Source organism: Acinonyx jubatus, chromosome C1 (assembly GCF_027475565.1).
Source record: "Acinonyx jubatus isolate Ajub_Pintada_27869175 chromosome C1, VMU_Ajub_asm_v1.0, whole genome shotgun sequence".
Lineage (NCBI taxonomy): Eukaryota > Metazoa > Chordata > Mammalia > Carnivora > Felidae > Acinonyx > Acinonyx jubatus.
Window position 1 is genome coordinate 145,722,114 of NC_069381.1, and position 15,852 is coordinate 145,737,965.

Here is a 15,852-nt window from a genome sequence, read left to right on the forward strand (position 1 = left end):
CATATGTGCTGTGTTAGTGATTTCATTGGTTTTTAATCTTTGTTAACACTAGCATTTGATATGAAAAACTAATGATAAAAACAAATCTTTTATTTAAACAGCTTGAGATTTGATATGGCTTACCATATTCTTAATTGCAAATGAGAGGAAACAGTAGTCTAGGGAGGTTTTTGAGAAATCTATTGAACCTAAAGCAAATTTTTAAATGTAAAAGCTTAATAAAACTAATTAATACATCAGAGGTGGGCTTTCCCCCAGCTGCATTCTTCTGCTACACCTGGAATAATTTCCCTACTTACACATGCCTTTTCGAAACCCTTCTCTGAGCACCTGCCTTCTGTGTTTGAGTTCTTAGTGCCTCGTTTATTAGCTCGAGCTACATTTTATTGTAGTTGCCTTTTTGTTTTGTTTTTTTTTTTTTTTGGTCTTCCCTTTTAGACTGTAAATTGGATTGGAGGTCAGAGTCTTATATGTTGTACTTTCAATAACATCTAGTTTATAGTGTAATACATAATAAGTGGAAGATCGCTAATGCATTAAATAAATTATATCTTTATAAGATAATTCAACATTTAGCATTTAATGTTTTAATCTTATGATACTTAAAAATAATACAAGTTAATTTTTTCCTTGTCCTCATTTCCTGTTTTGATGGTTGTATTAGTATTACTTGCTCATCATGTAACAAGCCATCTTAAATCTCAGTGGCTCAAACAACAGTTTTTTAAATTTCTCACAAGTCTAGGTTGGTAAGGAGGTTCTTCTGGTGTTACTTGGGCTCACTCAGGTGGCTGCAGTAAGCTGATGGCTTGGTCAGGGTGGGACTCTTCCAAGATGGCCTGTCTTATATGTTCTGAGGTATCTGCCAGAGTGGCTGGGAGCACTGGGCCTCTGTCTCCACAGTATCTTTTTAATCCTGAGCTCTTTCACAGCATGGTGATATCAAGGTTCCAGATGAAGAAGCTACAGGGCCTTTAAAACTTAGCCTCATCCACACTGGCCACACTGTGTGAGTCACAAGAGGCCAACCCCACATTCAAGGGGCACACAGTGGGCTCTGTCTCTTCTGGAGAGGAGCAGCAAAGGCACACTCACTTGGAGTTACTCTGTATGTATTTTTTCCTACCAGGTTAAGAAAGAACATGTGTACAATTTATTTTCTTCAGCTTTTCACCCTCTCATGCTGACATCATGGGCAGTTTATTTAGACTTTAATCTTCACTTGCCGGAATTACTTGCTTAGCATTGTTTATATTGTGTCTTAGTCCTTCTATAATATGTTGTTTGGTTCCAGAACTTCCTTGAAAGATTGTTGAAGCCAAACTTTCTTGAGTCCCGATATGTCCTAACATGCTCTTATTTTGCGTTCATATTTGAATCATAGTTTTTGGTCAGTACCAGAAGCTATTGTTACATCCACTGTGGTTGATAAGGGCTCTGATGCCAAATGGACTCTCATTCATTTGTAAGCAATTTGGTTTTCCTCCATGGTAACATTTACAATCTTTTCTTTATCCTTGGAACCTAGATATTTCAATGGATTTGGTTTAGAGGTAGTTCATTTCATTCAGTTTGTTCACTTATTGGCCTATTTTAAATGATTAGTTTTCAGCTCTGAGAAATTTTCATTTATTTCCTTTAATATTTATCCTCTTTTTTTTCCCCCTGTTCCTAGTACTCTTACTAGTCAATAAACGTAACCCTGGACTAGTCTCTAGTTTCCAAACTTCTTTTACCTTCTTCATCTATTTTTTCTGTCTTTTTTTTTCAAGTTTCTGAGAGAATTATTTAGATCATTCTTATGAAATATTCTTTTTAAAAAATAATCTCTACGCCCACGTGGGGCTTGAACTCAAAACCCCCGAGATCAAAGGGTGCATGCTCTACTGGCTGAACCAGTCAGGCACCCCTCTTATAAAATACTCTTTTTGAAAAAATGTTATTCTGATATTTATTCTACTGAATGAGATTTTAATTTTTATCCTATAGCTTTAAAAAAAATCTTTTTAATGTTTATTTTTGAGAGAGAGAGAGCGCACGAATGGGGGAAGGACGGAGAGAGGGAGACAAAGAATCCAAAGCAGACTCCAGGCTTAGAGCTGTCAGCACAGAGCCTGATGTGGGGCTCGAACCCATGAACTGTGAGATCATGACCTGAGCTGAAGTCGGATGCTGAACCTACTGAGCCACCCAGGCACCCCTATCTTGTAACTTTTTATTTCAAGGCCACTGGCTGTTTCTCCTTCATGCACACAGCTTTCAGTTTAAAAACAGCATCATTCACTGTTACTTCTACATATGCCACTTTACTTTTCCTGTTTAGGGAATTGATTCCTTCTGGGCATCAGTAGCTGATTGAGGCACTGCTCTGTTTGGATCACTCCTTTGTTTGCCTCTAAATAAATAAACATAAAAAATCTTTTTTCATTTTGTTAACAGTTTTTCAGTGTTTGCCTGTGTTACAGGGACTGTATCCACACTCTTCACACTCCAAGGCACATCATTCACATAGAGCACGATGTGAACCTCTCCCTTTGAGGTGTGAGCAGTGTTGACCCTTATGTTATATATTAACTATGTGTTTTATTTTCAGAAATTATTAGTGAATGATATATGAGGTTTCAGGCATTTTATTTTGTAATGTAAGCCCCTTTTTTTATTGAAATAAATACCTTCACATTTATGAGTTATATATTTAGTGTAGTTTTATATGCAGAAGTATGTCAGTTCTCTATTTCCTTAGTCTTCAGGCTATTAAACACTATTGCAATCTATTTATAAATACTCTAAATTTTTATATTTTATAGATCATGTCTAATAAGAATTTATCATTTTCTGCTATATTAATATTTTTCCCTTTTCATGAAAAAAAAACTATAGAAGAGTACATAAAATATATATGCAATTAAAAAACACTAAAAGGCGGGGGTGCCTGGGTGGCTCAGTTGGTGAAGCATCCAACTTCAGCTCAGGTCGTCATCTTGCAGTTTGTGAGTTTGAACCCTGTGTCGGGCTCCAGATTCTGTGTCTTCCTCTCTCTCTGCCCCTCTCCTCATGCTCTGACTCTCTGTCTCTCAAAAATAAATAAACATTAAAAACAATTTTTTTGCCTGGCTCAGTTGGTTAAGTGTCTGACTCTTGACTTTGGCTCGGATCATGATTTCACAGTCCGTGGGTTCGCACATCGGGCTCTGTGCTAATAGCTCAGAACCTGCTTGGGATTCCCTCTCGCCCTCTGTCTCCGGCCCTCCCCACCCCTTCTCTCTCCATCTCAAAATAAATAAGTAAAACAAATAAATAAAAATTTAAGAAAACCACCTAAAAGTGTAAATATCCATTAATAATTCCCCATAACAGTCCAGCTCTCCAAAAGTTTTTAATGTGCTCTTCTAAAATTACAGCCTGCACCTTCCTTGCAGATATAACCACTCCTTTGACTTTGATAGTTATTTTCTTGGTACCTATGAATACATCCCTAATAAACAATTTTATCTTGCCTATATTTTAAACTTACATGTATGGAATTCTACTGTTTGTATTCTTTTGTGACTTCTTTTATTCATCCATATGCTTTTTAGAGTCATTCTTGTTGTATAGACCTTTCATTCATTTGTTATATGTCTGTAGGTAAAATACAGTGCATGACTATACCACAATATATTGACCCATTTCACTGTTAATTGTCATTTGGGTTGTTTGAAATTCATAGCTTCCACAGAGTGCTGCCATGACCTTACTTAATATGGTTCTCCAGGAGTTTGTGTGCAAGAATGTCTCTGTATAATCAGGAGTGGAATTACTGGGCTGGGGAATATATGTATCAGTAGCTTGACTAGATAGATGCCAAAATGCATTCCCAAGTGATGGCTCCTTTACATACTGATCAGTAGCCTGTGATATTTACCAGTGTTCTACATCTTTGCCAACATTTGATATTGATAAATGTTTTGTCATTCTGGGGGTTGTGTATTGATATCTCATTGTAGTATGAATTTACATTTTTCTAGTTACTAATGAGGTCGAACACCTCATTTTTGGCCATCCAGATTTCCTCTTTTCAAAGAGGTCTGTTTACACTTTTTGCATTTTCAAAAAAAATATCAGGTTATCTTTCACTGATCTTTTGATTGTAAAAATAAATCCATTAAGTCAAAATACTTAACTGCTATACATAGTTTATTCTCTAGAATTACTATGCTGTTTGGCATATAGCTTCCTTCTAAACAAATTCTTGCCAAGAAGTTTAAATTTTTTGGATAACTGTCTGATGAGAAGTTTAGTATGTAACCAACTATCTGTAAGCTTCCTAAAGAGTTGCAGATTTTAGTAATGCTTCTTACTTCCAGGATATTTTAATACTCTTAACTGTGAAAAGTTCATCTAGTACTACTTTTAGAATTCTAGAAAGATTCCATATGGTTCTGAAGGTGTTTAACTTCTCAGGCACATTCCTGATTCCCCAGTACTTCATTCTTCCAGTTTTGTTACAAGTAAAGCAAAGAAACTTGTCTTTACTACATAGGATACTCTGTAATTTATTCTCTTATAGTATTTTGTTTATCTAGTGCTTATTCAAAAACGTTTATTATCGGGGTGCCTGGGTGGCTCAGTCGGTTGAGCATCCAACTTCGGCTCAGGTCATGATCTCACGGTCTGTGAGTTTCGAGCCCTGGGTCGGGCTCTGTGCCGACAGCACAGAGCCTGGAGCCTGTTTCGGATTCTGTGACTCCCTCTCTCTCTGACCCTCCCCCGTTCATGCTCTCTCTCTCTGTCTCAAAAAAATAAATAAAGGTTAAAAAAATTTTTTAAATGTTTATTATCCCATATTATTAATATCCTAATTTGAATTGAATTTAAATATTCATGATTATTTTCTGTCCTTTATTATTTTTCTTCATCTGTTCTTAGGCATTATTATTTTATCCTATCAATTTTGAAATGGTGGTCATCAATCATCATAACATTTTGTGAGTGTTGAAAATGAAATCAAGAGATATGTTATGGTCCAAAATACTAATGCAAAAGAGGAGAAGAAAAAAAATATGTAGACTCCAGTTTATATCACTGGATAAGATGAAACAAAGTATACTTCATATACTCTGGCTAAAAATTATCAGTAAAGAGAGTAGAAATGAGCAAATAGAGGAAAATATGGTATGTAGTTGATCTTCTATACCAGAGAGGTTTAGCACAGAGATGATTTTATGGATTAGTATCATCTGTGATAAAAGGGATTGTAGATATTGAGTCATGGATTGTACCCATATATATTATTACATCCATAGCTATATGTTACATCCCTACCCTGCATATATTACACCCACTGCCTCAAGATTCAGTACTCACACTTGAATATATGTGGCCTGCAACCTTGAGCAGGAAGATTTCCCATAACTCAGTGATAGTTCACTATAAGATTGAGATACACACATGCACACAGTTATACTAACAGTTTCACCTGAAAGCTTGTCTTCGATAAAGATTATAGAGAAAGCACAAGTCTGTCTTCCAAAAAGTGTTTTGCAAGGTGCAAAAGAATGCAGCTCAACAGAATGATAAAAGAGGAAATTTAATAAGTAAAGTCTGGAATAAAATGAGAAGACACGTGTAAGAGTTGGTCACAAACTCATCTCTGAGCTTTGTATAACCAGCCAGAGAAACAACACTAAGATTTTCATTGTCCATCATTTAGTCAAGAAAAAGCACAACTTGCTGCCCTCCAGGTGCCTTTTTACAGATAGCTGTGTATGATAGACAACATTCTGAAAAATGAGGGACACTGAAATCAGTTCAGATGTAGTTGTTTTCTTATCTTAGTGTCTGCCTCAAGATTCAGAGGACTTTGTTTCCTATTTCTAACATATACCCAGGGCAGGATCCCTTCTATACCATTCCTGCTACTTGATCATCTGAACTGTGATTAAAGACCTCTCATGAGAGGGAATGTACCAGCTTTAGAGGATTCTTGAAATGTTGGACACTGGACTGTTTGTTTCAAAAGGAGAGGCCCTCCCTCATGAAAAGATGCTCAACGTTGCTCATCAGGGAAATACAAATCAAAACCACACTCAGATATCACCTCACACCAGTCAGAGTGGCCATAATGAACAAATCAGGAGACTATAGATGCTGGAGAGGATGTGGAGAAATGGGAACCCTCATGCACTGTTGGTGGGAATGCAAACTGGTGCAGCCACTCTGGAAAACAGTGTGGAGGTTCCTCAAAAAATTAAAAATAGACCTACCCTATGACCCAGCAGTAGCACTGCTAGGAATTTACCCAAGGGGTACAGGAGTACTGATGCATAGAGGCACTTGTACCCCAATGTTTATAGCAGCACTTTCAACAATAGCCAAATTATGGAAAGAGCCTAAATGTCCATCAACTGATGAATGGATAAAGAAATTGTGGTTTATATACACAATGGAGTACTACGTGGCAATGAGAAAGAATGAAATATGGCCCTTTGTAGCAACGTGGATGGAACTGGAGAGTGTGATGCTAAGTGAAATAAGCCATACAGAGAAAGACAGATACCATATGTTTTCACTCTTAGGTGATCCTGAGAAACTTAACAGAAACCCATGGGGGAGGGGAAGGAAAAAAAAAGAGAGAGGTTAGAGTGGGAGGGAGCCAAAGCATAAGAGACTCTTAAAAACTGAGAACAAACTGAGGGCTGATGGGGGTGGGAGGGAGGGGAGGGTGGGTGATGGGTATTGAAGAGGGCACCTTTTGGGATGAGCACTGGGTGTTGTATGGAAACCAATTTGACAATAAATTTCATATATTTTTAAAAAATACATTAAAAAAAAAAAAAAAAAGGAAAGGCCCTCCTGAGCTTGCTCTCATGGCTCCAGCCTTTAATTTTGAATAAAAATAATAAAACCATCAGCCAAATTTGATTCAAAGTATAAAGACTGTAATGAAAGGCAAATACGGGTTTGTTACAAAACCATTAGTTTTTGATCTAGCTCTTAGGATCATAAATCTAAAGCATCTAACCTTGTTTGTCCATAGCAGCCCTTCAGAGGTTTATAGACATCTGCTTGACTGCATGGTCTCTCTCTTCTTGAAGTCAGACTTTCTCTTCTTGTTGCATTAACTGCTCTTTCTGTGTCGTCCTCCCCCCACCTCCCACCATTAAGGTCTGAGTTCATAAGGAGTTCATAAGGAGCAGGAGCTGTCATTCATTTTGTCCCTACTCCTGTGACTGGAAAGAATGACTGAATCCCTTCACCATCCTACTCATTGTTTCCTGAACCGATACATTTGTGTCCCTTCCTGGAAATGTGCCATCTATAACTGGATGTGGACATGTCCCCAGGAGCCTGAAGGAGAGGTGTGCACTCCCATGTCCCTTTCTTCCTATCATCTTAAGTACTGACCTCAATACAGCATACGATCACCTTGGTTTTGGAACAGCTTTGTCTCATGCATGGTTCACTCATCCTGCTCTTGAACCTAAGTCTAGCTTAAATCTTTTCCCCAATGTGTTGCTGAGCTAACCTCAATATAAGGCCCACATTTATTCCTATTGTTTCTGTCTCATCCAGGCAGCTCATTACTACAGTGTGACAGTGTTTTTGTATTTTAATTGTATTATATAGATTAATTCAGTATTCATAGTGATTGAAGAATTTGAGCATGCCCTGTGTGTTATTCTTTACATTATAGCCTAAGTTTTTGGTTGGGATTGGGTCAAGATCAAACTTCTCTGGCATTACATTAGAAACCTTTATAGGATGATATGTTTCTGTTAGCCATTTCCAGACTGTGACAGTCAGCAGTTGCCCTGTGCCAGCCCCATTTCTGTGCTGATTGTAATACCATGGGGGACTTCTAATACACATGCCTCACTGGAGTCTAGACACACTGCATTTCCATGGTTACGCTGCCACAGACAGAAATTAGAACAGCTTAACATGACTTTTCTTTGGTGGGCCCCTTTTTGGTTCTCACAAATCATCTCTTGGATAAAATCCTTTTAAGAATCTCACCTAAGATGTATGTCTAGCTCTCTAGTTTATAATGGGAAGAGAGTCTACTTTTGTCTTCTCAAAAACAGCAATGGCATTTTCCTGCTTCCAGTTTTCTGTCACCTCTACCATTCTCTGATTCTCCAGAGAGCCCCCACAACAATTCGGTTTTCTCCCGTCCCCAGAACGTGATTGTCCAGATCAGGCAAGCTGAGGTCATTGAAGGAAGCACGAAGCCTAATTTCTCACAGTCTCTTTGCTAATAAGCACTTATTGTTATTTGTTTTTTTTCTTTGCTGATGGGAAAAAGTAATATCATTCTGTGACTCTAAGTTTGATCCTACAGCTCCTTAAATTGTTATAAGAGCTACAAGAAAGTGAACAGAAGACCATATTAGGTTTAGAACTTGTCGGAGCTGTGGCATCCCTCCTCTGCCCAGTGTTGGTTGTGGTATTTGGAGACTGTTCCAGAGATGAGGGGCAGGGAAGTGTCTCACCTCAGTTACACATGGGCACCATGGTCATCATTCTTTAGTCCAACAGTATTAGCAATTGCCTGCAATGCCTTTCAGTCTTGAGGAATCTGAGAATGAAAAACATCATCCCTGCCTATGAAAATCTCTCCTGCTGAGTACTAGTTTCTTCTGTGAATTTATAAGCTCTTCACAGCCTCTACCTATAGACTTTGGTGGTGTTTGTTATTCCATCACTTGTGTCTTGCTATATTTGGCCTTGATCTGATTCATGACTCAGCTGGGTGATGAGGCCACTAATGGTCAGTGACCCTGCCTTATGCCTGTATCCCCTTATCCCCCTGCACATTATGTGGGCAGAGTGGTATTCAGAAAATGCTCATCCAGTACTGCTTCTGGACAGAATCATCAAATATTGTGAAATTAAGTGTGGTACATTTACAGTAATGTAATAAAATAACAATAATATAATTCTTTATCTTTCAGGGCACCTGGGTGGCTCAGTCGGTTAAGCATCCGACTTCAGCTCAAGTCATGATCTTGCAGTTCATGGGTTCGAGCCCCACATCAGGCTCTGTGCTGACAGCTCAGAGCCCAGAGCATGCTTCAGATTCTGTCTCTCTCTCTTTGTGCTCCTCTCCTGCTTGCGCTCTCTCTCTCTCTCAAAAATAAACGTTAAAAAAAAAAATTCTATATCTTTCAGTAAGACTTTTCCTATTTATGTAAACAATTAATAATTATTTCCCTAGTGATATTTATTTTCTCCTTTTCTCAAATTCTCTTTGTTCATTGAATTTATGTTTCTTTTTTCTTTACGCATTGGTATTTCATGATATTTTACTCTTGACATTTAAAATTTTTGATTCTTGGCATTATTTGTTTCACTGTTGCATAGTAACATTTTTGTTCTCTGCAACCATCTGCTTATTTTAAGGTGTGTAGTTTTTCAATGGCATAGAATACTTTCATATCTTTACTTGCCTTAAATGTTAATCTAGGATATTTCGTGTGGCATTTGTTTCTTCATAGACTTCATATCTTGTTTTTAGTGAGCACCCAGTAAATACAGAAATGGGCTGTTTTATTCAGTTGATGATATTTTAAGTGTATTTCATATCTCAGTAAGCCTACCACATATACTAAAAAATAAAGATTACCATAAAATACTTCCATTGTGCTGTAGAAAGTATTAGTAAGCCCTTTTTTTTAATGAGGAAAGTGGGCTCAACAAGATGGCAACTTGTCCAAGGGCACTTAGGTTTTGATCCTAGACCCACTTACTCCAACACTGAAGGGAGTTCCTCCTCTGCTCATACTTGAGGAGGTCCTCCCCCTTGAAGGCCAGGCTCTGCCCTGAGCCTTGGCCACCATAGAAATAAAGAGAGAGAATTCACTTGCTGGAGCAGGCATGCAGACTCTTCATGAAGCTGGCATTAGAGACTCATCACATTCACTGCCTATTTCTGCCTATTAATATGACGACAATAAAACAATCACTGTTAAAAGCCCAGAACTTAAGGGCGCCTGGGTGGCTCAGTCCGACTTCGGCTCAGGTCATGATCTCGTGGTGTGTGAGTTTGAGCCCCGTGTCAGGCTCTGTGCTGACAGCCCAGAACCTGGAGCCTGCTTCAGATTCTGTGTCTCCTCCTTTCTCTGCCCCTCCCATGCTCATGCTCAGTCTCTGTCTGCCTCTCAATAATAAAATAAACATTAAAAAAAATAAAAAAAAATAAAAAGCCCGGAACTTAAACCTACCTTCACTTACTGTATAAGTCAGAAGAGTGAAGATGAGAGACGGAGAGAGGTGCAGGTGGTGCATATATCTTCCCTTGTCTTACAGGTTATGATTTTAGAAAGAAACAGCAAGCTGGTATTGAAATTTGAGGGAATGGGGAGGTTGGAATCCCCAGATCATACTATGGAATTAAACATTGTGGAAGTTGATAAAGAGCTGAAATGGAACAGTAGAGTAATTTTGAGGAGTAAACTGAAGGATATCAAGAAGAGTTTTTATGGTCTGAGATACCCATATATGAGTATGCAGAGTCACACATTGAGCAAATAAGGTCTCATGAGCGTCATAGCACTTGGGGAGATTTGCTTAATGACTCGAATGCGACATGGAAAACATGGTCGGTCCTTCATTTATATATTCATTTATTCAGCCAACATGTATTGAATACCTATTACATATGCCAGGCACTAGGCTAGTCTCATGGTATGGTAGACTGCTGCATGATTAAGTACATGTACCTAAAAGGTACAGCATTTTAGGTGGGAATCTTTTCCCAATCTTTTCCAAATTTATGAAAATTCCATAACAGGTCAGGTGATTGATCTGGCAAACACACTGCTCTCAGTGTGTTATCTTAGGAGAGGCACCCCCTCTGTTGCCAAGAACTCATTCTTCTGTTAGAAGCTATGAGCCTGCAAAGTAGATCCACTAAGGAAACCAAATTAGCTGTAATACTCCAAAGATATCCTTGTTTCAGTCATTAATGCCTTCCGTTTCTTTTAAATACAGGAGACTTTTGTTTATTTTCAAGCCCAAGTTATAAACCTTCTTTTTTTTCTATTACATAAGCCTCTTCTGTAACCAGTAAAGCATTTGAATATTTGTAGATGTCATGTGTATACTTTATAAATTGGCCCCTATAACAATCTAAAGTATTTATTATTATTTGTTTCATGATATAATCATATTTATTGGCTATCTGAGTAGAATATTCAGCAATTCAACAAGCTTCTAAAAAACGCTTTAGTGTCCTTAGTATGTTTTTAATTAAGAGCCCTCCTCCCCAACACTTTTATGTCATTTTTCCTATGATGTCTTTAATATATTTTCTTCGTATGTACTGTTGTTATTATTTTTTATTATCATTTTACCTTTTCGTAGTACTAGCTGTACTTTGGGCCCTAGATGTTGCCTTTAAAAATCAAACAGCTGTAAGAAGCTGTGATCTTTGTATGTAGAAGTCCATGGTATTTCCCAGGAGCCATCTGCAAATCCTCAGCCACTGCCTGCTCTGCATAGGAGTCTGTGAGCCCATGTTAACTCTTTGTCTGCTTGCTTGCAGGAGGAATGCCCGCTCCTGAGCAGGCCTCATTGGTGGAGGAGGGCCAGCCACAGACACGCCAGGAAGCTGCCTCCACTGGCCCAGGCATGGAACCCGAGACCACAGCCACCACTATTCTAGCTTCCGTGAAGGAGCAGGTACATCCTCTTGCTGGAATTTGCAATTAGTTCTTTCTTCAATGCCTTTAAAAATTAATCTTTGGATGTGTTTTAAATTTGTCTAACGTCCTTGATGCCTTCACGTTTTTTAATTATAAGGTGTTTACATCCCTGAGTACATTGGGATGACTGGCATGTAGAGCCGCTCCAGGTGCCAGTCAGAATCGGAACATGCAGGATACTTGTGCGTCTGCAAGTAAGGACAACATCGATGGTGATTGGTGTCTCTGTCTCTCCCACATCGCAGAGTGTGTGCATGCGCGCCAAGCTTTGTGAAGCGTAGTTTACGCTGCTGACTTTTCTGTCAGGGCTCTGGCATCCCGAGGCCTGTAGTATCCTTAGATATGTTGAACCTTCTAACATTTTCATGTAGGTATTCTATAGGGTTGTCTCTGTGATTTTTTTGGATAAAGGCTATATTTGTTGTGTTTGTCTGAATCCAAGTATATTCATTTTGTGAGCTAGTGTTCTAAAACTTGTCAAACTGTGCCAGTTTGCTTCAATGTCATGTTTATGTTCAGTTTTTTAATAAAGGATACTATTTATCCTTCAAGTACAAGTAACCTCCTAAATTAGATCTTATCTGTTGTGCTTAGAGAAATTGGAACTCCTGCATTTAATTTCTTCAGATTTAAAAGCTTAATGAGGTAAATGTAAATTTAAAGCTCCACAGTTTTCTTTTCTGCCCCCTCCTTCAAAAATAAGACTCTTTCTGTTGGAAATAATTGAATAGTAATTTTTTTTTTTAAACTTATGGTTAAACCTCTGGTTCTTTTCTTCTCAAGAGTTATAAACTTAGATGTATATTTGCTGAAATATTTTTTAAAAAATCAATAGTTCAGATGACTGATTATGACAGAGAAGAAAGGAATATTCACTACCTCATTATTTCACTGTTTGCTATAACTTAAAGCTAGGTATGTAGAGTGAAAGAATACTCCAGAATGATATCTGACATTAGAGCTATGTTTTCAAGAAGAATTTCACAGCCGATTCTGGTAACAAGATATCAAAATATTTTCCATCCCCTTACTAAACTGTGAGGCTTTTAAAACATTCCACAAACTAATTTGAGAAGACACAAAAAATTGTTGTCAGTACTGTTTTCATTTTCCACCAAACTCTAGGTTATCCAAGCTTCTCTCACCTTTGAGGAGGAAAAGAAAGGACTCTTTTCTTATTGTACTTCATAGTTGTCAAGATTTGACCCAAAGAGCTGTAAACTGAGGAGACTCTGATTTATTTAGAGCTGTTAGTGTATACCACATTTTGGTGGAACATGACAGTAAATTTATCAAAATGCCCAGAACTCACTTAAAGCTAGAAACTGTGTCCTATAAACATAGTTACAGGAACTTTGCATTTGTACTTTGAGACCACATACCTTGCATGTTGAATAAAATTGGAAGCCTATTATGATTTTGGCACTGGAATTCCTTGATGGCTTCACATGACTTGAGCATTTTATGTTTTGGTGATAAATAGTATTCTGAATGAATATTTTGTAGGAGATAGCAAGAAGGGTTCCTGTTTCTGAAGATAGCCAGAGGAATACAGGTATTTGTTATTTATTAGAAGAATTAAAATATATATCCCAGATTGTTTGTTTAGTAAGAGGATATACTCTACCCTTCTATTCTTGTTCTAAGAATTTGAATCCATTAATTTATGTTTGCAGTTTTCATTCTTAATTTCTTTTGAAATTGTTTATCATCGCTCAGCACTCAGCATTTCGTTCAACCCAAGACACCGTATCCATGTCTCATTCCAAGATACTTACCTGATTTTAAAAAGCTAACTCAAGCTTCTGTGGCATTTTTGTGCTACCAGGCAAGATACTCTAATTTCTTTGTAGTTGGGGTAAAAATTTCTTAGAACTTTCCTAAAATGTCACTCCCTATCATCTGCCCAATGAGACAGAGCACAGAAAAGTTAGGAATAAGAAAACCAATTACTGTTTACCTTATATATATGATTTGAAAATAGTCAGAATGCTACATTCTTAATTGTGTTAGATTCAAATGAAACAGTTAATGTTAGATTGTGTCCTTGATCATGTTTTATATCAAAAGAATAATATTCTTGGGTGGGATGTATAATTATTTAAAAAATGAAAGCCTCGCTACCATGCAACGTTCATGGCCATGGAGTAATAACATCAGCTTCTCTGTTGTCAAAGAAGAGACCTTGTTTGGTGGCAGCCATGTCTCAGGAAGGATGTTTCATTAGGGCACAGAAGGAAGAGACCGCTTCAGTGCAACTGAAGTGGCCCTGGTTCCTATCACTACTTTCCATGTGATCTTAGGAAGATTTCTTAACCTCTCTGTGTCTCAGTTTCTCATCTGTAAAGTGGTGATAATGATCCTGAAGATATTGAAGTAACCGTTGTAAAATGTTTACAGTGGTGCCTGGCACTTCCTAGTACGTGCTCATGGTAAGGGCTAATATTACTATTTTCATCAGCATTTCTACCTAAGAAGAAAAGGTTCCTCTTAGGAGGATCTGGTGATTCTACTCTTAAGTATGTATCAGGATTCAGTGAACCTTCTTTGGACATGGATATGAAGACAAAACTACTTTCTGAATATTGAGCTGTGTTTATGCTGTGGTAGTATTTTACTTCTGCATGTCATTAAACTTTGAAAACTTCACCATGCTGGTCTCACAAACTAGAACTGCTTTATGTATATATTATCAGAAATAGAGCATGTGAAAATAAATTTTATCTACATGGTGATTTAGTGCAACCCCATCATAATGTCAAGGCATTTGGTTAAAGAATTAGAGAGTAATACCTTTTAACACACACCTGAATGTTGAGAGGAAAAGTCTGGGTTCTTGAGTAAAGTACATCCAGGCCACTAAAACACCTCAGACATACTTGCCCTGGACCATTCACAGATAAGTAGTAGGGAAGGAAATAGCAAGCAACCAAAGCAATCTTGTTAACAAAGCATTAATCTCTTAACCGGATTTTGGGTGTCATAAAAACATTTAAATCTTCCTCTATGGGGCCACACTTCCCCTAGGATCCCAAAGACATAACTGTTCCTTATTTCTTGACAGAATGCTAAGATGCATGTTCTCTCCCTTTTGTGAAGTAATAACCTTTCACATTGATTCGGTCACTTAGCTGCATACCTGTGCAGTTATAGAAAAAGTCCTTGCTTTTTGACAGATAGAAAGAAGGAATCTACTTCTGTTCAAGTTCTGCCTCTTTTGTGAAGCCATTTGCAGCCCAGCTGAGGTCGGGTCTCTCTCCGCTTTATTCCACTGCTTTATATCCCTCTCTAGCACTTTATTCCACTGCTTTGACTCTTACTGTATGCTTCTTTGGATGATATAGTCAGCTATCTAAGGATAGAGCCATGTTTTATACAGTGTTTTACACATGTGTCACAGGCTACTCTCCCAACCCCTTTACTATATTAGACTTGTAATAAATGATCGATCAGAAAGGGAGTGAATGAATAATACTGGCCCTCAGATTTCTTTGTCACCAGCTAACTGTTCTGTGAAGATAATGGAACCTGCGGCCACACTCATAGAACACTGCTAAGCCAGAGAATCTCACAGGGAGCGCTTAGAAAACTAGTTACTCACCTGTGTATTTTTATCCTTCAGACAACTTGTATATATTCATACTGATCTAGGAATTAAATCTGATCTCTGCATGGAGCAAACTAAAATTTTATTTCCTGTTAATGGTTAGATAATGACATACGTGTTATAAATTTTGTCTCCCATCTGTCCAACTTAGCTGAAAATTAAGTGTACAGAATAGAAGGTTATGGTTATCTTGGTGATGTCACAAAATATCCACCATCATCATGCGTACCTGGTTATACAGGTAACCACCGAAGAAATCTCTTTCAGTTAAGGATCATGTTTTAAAAGAAATAAAAAATCATCCCATGGGAATAATAAGGTGCTCCTTGAACTCAAATCTGAAATTACCTGAAGAGCCAAGTAAACATAAGCCACCAGTTGGCTGTAATCAAGATCAGCATTGGACAGGTTCTGTTATTGAACTCAACTCCCAATAAGGATCCAGTAGTCCACGATGAAGACAAGTCCTTTGTTGAAAACAAGGAATTTTTTTGCATCCTGAGAGTTTTCAAATGTATGGCAAATTTAAGAATGGTCTGGTGTCTAGCTTAATGTCTT

The 15,852-nt window shown here is 37.8% G+C and overlaps 1 protein-coding gene across 10 annotated transcripts in view; it reads left to right on the forward strand.

The window, feature by feature from the left end:
* The window catches only part of PKP4 (plakophilin 4), a 236,744-nt gene that overhangs the window by 65,870 nt on the left and 155,022 nt on the right, over window positions 1-15,852 (forward strand). For all 10 annotated transcript variants that reach the window (XM_053215098.1, XM_053215104.1, XM_053215101.1 and 7 more), the window contains one exon: window positions 11,528-11,664. In XM_053215098.1, the coding sequence (XP_053071073.1) occupies window positions 11,533-11,664 (132 nt within the window). In that variant the 5' untranslated portion in view covers window positions 11,528-11,532. Of the gene's footprint in view, window positions 1-11,527; window positions 11,665-15,852 lie in introns of those variants that run through there.